The sequence below is a fragment of the Macrobrachium nipponense genome, chromosome 4 (genome assembly GCF_015104395.2).
Source record: "Macrobrachium nipponense isolate FS-2020 chromosome 4, ASM1510439v2, whole genome shotgun sequence".
In the NCBI taxonomy this organism is placed as follows: domain Eukaryota; kingdom Metazoa; phylum Arthropoda; class Malacostraca; order Decapoda; family Palaemonidae; genus Macrobrachium; species Macrobrachium nipponense.
The window spans coordinates 29502537-29507376 of record NC_061100.1 but is presented as its reverse complement, the minus strand read 5'-3'; the positions used below and the strand labels follow the sequence as shown (position 1 = coordinate 29507376).

General features: G+C 41.2%; 1 protein-coding gene across 1 annotated transcript; it reads right to left on the bottom strand.

Annotated features, from left to right (window-relative positions):
• Nucleotides 1-3219: 3219 nt before the first annotated feature.
• LOC135211325 (uncharacterized) lies at nt 3220-3723 on the bottom strand. Its single transcript, XM_064244642.1, has one exon. It carries the CDS (start codon nt 3721-3723, stop codon nt 3220-3222), a length of 504 nt encoding a protein of 167 aa, XP_064100712.1.
• Between the last annotated feature and the right edge of the window lie 1117 nt (nt 3724-4840).

Here is a 4840-nt window from a genome sequence, read left to right as displayed (position 1 = left end):
GGTTGAAAATTAAGCTAACTAAGTGTTCCTTCTTGAAGAAGCAAATTACATATTTAGGTCAGTCAGAGGGAGTTAGAGTAAATGACGATAAAGTCAAAACAATTGCAGATTTTCCTATCCCAAAATCAAAGAAACAAATTAGGTCATTCCTGGGAATGGCGGGTTATTTCCACCTTTTCCTGGAAGGGTTTTCTAACATAACAGCTCCTCTAACAAAGGTATTGCGGGTAGACATTCAGTTTCATTGGGGAGAACCACAACAAGTAGCTTTTCAGAAACTTAAGGACGCATTAATGAATCCCCAGTTCTGAAATTTCCAGAATCTAACGAAACGTTCACATTAGTGACTGATCCCATCATATTTATGCAAAAATTTGATGGGGAGCTCCATTCCATTGCTTTCTATAGTAGGAAGAGCAGCAATGAAAGACTAATGGCTACCGTAGATAAAGAAGCCTTTGCAATAGTATCAAGTTTAGTTCATTTTAAAATGTTACCAATGGGGAATAAAGTAGAAGCTCTTACAGACCACAAGCCATTACTGGATCTTTTGAATAAACCCGATTTGTCACCCAAAAAAGCTTGATGGTTCTTAACTATCAGGGACTTCGATGCAAAGCTCAAATATATAGAAGGTAAGTTAAATGTAGTTGCAGATGCCCTTAGTAGAGGTTTTTATGATACGGAAGGATGTCAAGTTGGGGTAGTTACTAGTGATTCTATACAATGGGATATAGTCTCATAGAGCAAAGGCAAGATGAGGATGAAATTTTGGCAGACAAAAAAGCGTTTCTCAGAGGGGAATCAGTCAGGAAAGGTTATAAGTTACCTTTTTTCAGGTTTAGAATTAGAAGGTAATCTGTTGGTCAGGACAATTAAAGATAAATTAAGGACTAGTGAAAGTAAAGGAGACATGACACAGATCGTAATTCCGAAAGTCCCAATTCCAGTAGTTTTGGATATAGTACATTGCAGGTTTGGTAGTCCACATTTGGGGATAGAAAAAATGTATAATGAGATGCGTAATAAGTATATTTGGAAAAATATGTGGAAAGTTGTGGAAAATTTGACAAAAAACTGTACAGTGTGCAATGCTTGCAAACCCGCAAGGGTAACTTCTTGCAAATTAAGGTCATATCCGATACCAAGTAGACCTTTTCAGAGAATAAATTATGGATATCTTAGGAAATTTTTGCGAAACAAGGTATGCAAAAAAGTACCTGTTGGTAAAAATAGATGAACTAACGAGGAAAGTAGAAATTTTCCCACTTAATTAAGCATAAAACAGCTGAAGAAGTAGCCATAGCATTTTTCATTGGTGTCATCTGCAGATATGGCTCACTTAAGGTTTTGCTAACCAACAATGGTAGAGAATTTGTAAACGGGACTTTAGAGTGTTTAGCAGAAGTCATGGGGATACAGAAAGTAACAATTATTCCATACAGACCTGAAGCTAATGGGTTATGTGAATGAGCAAACAGGAAAGTGCTCGAAGCTCTCAGGAAGACTATGGGAGGAAATGATAGAAACTGGGATAGATATATAGATATAGTTAGACATAACATAAATGTCTCTATTCGAAGCATTATTTGGTTGAGAAGCACGAGGCACATTTGATTTGCTAACTATACCTCATCATGGAGAAGATGCAATTGAAGCATTAATTTCCACATCAAAAGAGAGACATGCTTGTCTCAGCCGTAATCTCGAGGCTAAGACCCAAGAAATGGTGGAAAGAAGCACCGAGAAATCATTAGATGTTAAAATTGCTATTGGAAATAATGTATTCCTAAAAATCATTGTGAGATAGGAACTAAATCACAAGTTAGGTCCAAAGTTTGAGGCTCCTTTTAGAGTTATTGAAGAAAAGACAGGAAACAGATTTGTAGTCTTAGATGAAAAGACAGGTCGGTCGAAAGTAACTCATCTATCAAAGTTGAAAAAGACGAGAAAATGATATGAAGAGAACAGTGTGCACTTGCATTTTTTTTCCAGATTTTGCAAATGGATGACGAAATGTGATTAATAAGTCTTGCGCGGTAATCTTTTTTTCTTTCACTCTTCTATGCCCAAACTGCGGCGATTTGGCGAAAAATCCGAGGTAATTATTTTCATAATAGAAAAACGAGGTGAAAAAATGTGGGAAAATACCTTGGAGTTGAACCTGGTGGTGATTTTTGGTGATTTGGTGATTCCTGGTGGTGTTGATTTATTGGGGATGATTTTTTGTGGTTATTTTGATGGGGAATTTTTGGTGGCTATGATTTTTGGTGGTGATTTGTGGTTTTATGAGCCAATGGGGTGGTGACTGTGGTTCTTTGTGGTATTATGGCTCTTGGGGGGTGGCAATGATGCATTGTGGTTTTACAGGGCCCTGGTAAAGAGATGTATTTTAAGAGGTTCTATTCATCAGTGATAATATATATTTGGCGGTACATAGTTGTGAATAATTTGTGGATTGTGGTTTATATCCTGATGAGGTGATTTCTTGGGTGTTATATACATATGGCAGTATCACATAGTTGTGAATAATTTGTGGATTGTGGTTTTGTGTGGTTTATATCCTGATGAGGTGATTTCTTGGGTGTTATATACATATGGCAGTATCACATATGGTTTACTTTGAGGTATATTGGTGGTCAAATGGCTTAGGATTTAGCCTGTGGTGGTATATTCTATACTGGTGGTTATTTTATATTGGTGGCTCTTTAATAGAGGATTTTTTTAGGACAATTTCGGGTACCCTTGTGGTAACAATGAGGGTGTCCTGAGTATAATTTTGAGGTTTAATGTGGTATCAGTGAAGATTTATTGAGGATTCCCAGCGAGGATTAAATGGATGATTTTTGGGGCCAATTTGAGGAATGATGATTTCTGAGTTTAAGAGTCTGACTAGACAAGTTAATGGTGTGATTTGAGGACATGTTGAATGAACAGGTGGTTTGGTGTTGACAATGATGTGGTGTCTCGGATGAGACCAATTGATGATATTTTCTTTTGGAGTTAATTTCTCAGAGATTTGCACTGCTTTCATGAATGTTGATGAGGACATTCCATAGTGAAGAATTTTAAGGGGTCATTCGGAGAATGATACCGATATGTTGCGGCAGCAATTTGTGTGGCCAGGAGTCGCTGCAGGAGGGACAACTGCAGTTCCTCCATAAGCCTCCTATCTTGTCCAACCCTACCATCTTTAACTCTTCAACAGTCATATCGACCTCACTGTCCCAATCGTCCTTTTACATCCTGGAGTTGCTTGGGCGGCAGGCGGCAGAACTTAGTGTGTGTAGGGGGCCCTTTTGTGGTTACGTGGTGGTAGAATCCGTACTTGGCCATGGTTCTGGCCACCTGACTGAGCTCTCGTTTGAAGACGTTGGGGAACTCCTGTAGGAGGGCAATGTGGGGCGCAATGGAATATATGGTGGGTACACCCAGGCCGGCTGTGAGTGGTTGGGAACAGCAGGTCCCCATGTCGAGAAGGCATTTGCAGCCCACGTCCACTAGAAGCCCGTGTTGTGCCCGGGAGTCTGCCCCTAGGAGAGGAACCTTAACATTCCCGATGATGAAGGGCCAGTCATAGGTGAAGCCCAGGATGGAGATCTTTAGGGTCTTGGTACTATAGGAGCGGATGAGTCTTCTGTTTGTGGCCACAAGGGCGGCCACGGCATTGGGAGTACAACTGGGGTCCTCTCTTGACTGCATTGCTCCTGTGTCGACCAGCATCCGGAGATAGCGTCACTGATGTAGAATCCCACAGGGGGGAATTTCGAAGGGGTCACGGCCATGGCTTCTGTTGAGGGTGGCCGCCTTTCTAGTTTTTTTGGAAAGAAGATGAGGATGGGTTATCCTTCTGTTGCTGCAAGGGTGCTTTCCTCCGGTAGACCGCATTCACCTCTGGGTTGTTGGTTCCTCCGTCACTACTTACTTAGCTGTGGGTGTCACAGCAAGCTTTGTGGCACTGGTGGCTTTGTGGAGTTTCTGGGCCCTGTCCACCAGGTCGTCCATCGGCAGCGTGTCCATCTCCATCATCTCTGCCCTTACTTCCTGCAAATGGCAACAGAGAAAGATCTCTCGGGACAGGCTGATCTCCTTTCTCCACCTATCTTCACCGACCTCATGGCAGTAGTAGGAGGCCCGTCAGCTGATATCAAGTATCTTTGGGTGGTTCTGTGTCTTCCAGAGGCTGGGTGATGAGGTCAAGGACACGGGCCGCCCTCACGGGGACGGAGAGGGAGTATGTCCTGATGAGCTTCTTTAGCTTCCCGTAGGCTATCTGGCCATTCTGTGCATCCAACCACGTGGTGATCCTTCTGAAGACTTCCTCCGGTAGTGTTGTCGTGACGACATCAGCCTTGACTCCCTTGTCTGTGATGCTTGCTACTCTAAAATTTATTGTAGAAGAAGAAAGAAATTGTAATTTGAATTTTCTTGATGTAACTGTCCATAGAAATGATAGAAATTTCACCTTTTCAGTCTTTCGAAAATCAACTAACATTGCCTCTTTTGTTCATTACTACTCCAATCCCCATCAAAATGTTAAATTCTCTGTTTTTTCTGGGGATGTTCCTAAGGGCTTTACGTGTCTGTAGCCTGCATCAAAAAATCTCCTAAAGATCTTCCTGGCTGCATATATGAAATTCCTTGCAAAAAGTGTGATAGTCTATTATGGACAGACCGGTAAATCTCTTTCACAACGTCTCAAACAGCACCAATATTCTGTGAGAACTGGGCAAATATCAAATGCATTATTCGTACATTTGAGAGATTTAGATCATCCTATTAACTGGAGTCAAGCAAGAGTCTTAATCCCATGTAATGACACAATTAAAAGGAATATCAT

Coding starts and splice junctions, on each gene's coding strand:
- LOC135211325 (XM_064244642.1), bottom strand. CDS start 3,723: ATGCTGGTCGACACAGGAGCAATGCAGTCAAGAGAGGACCCCAGTTGT.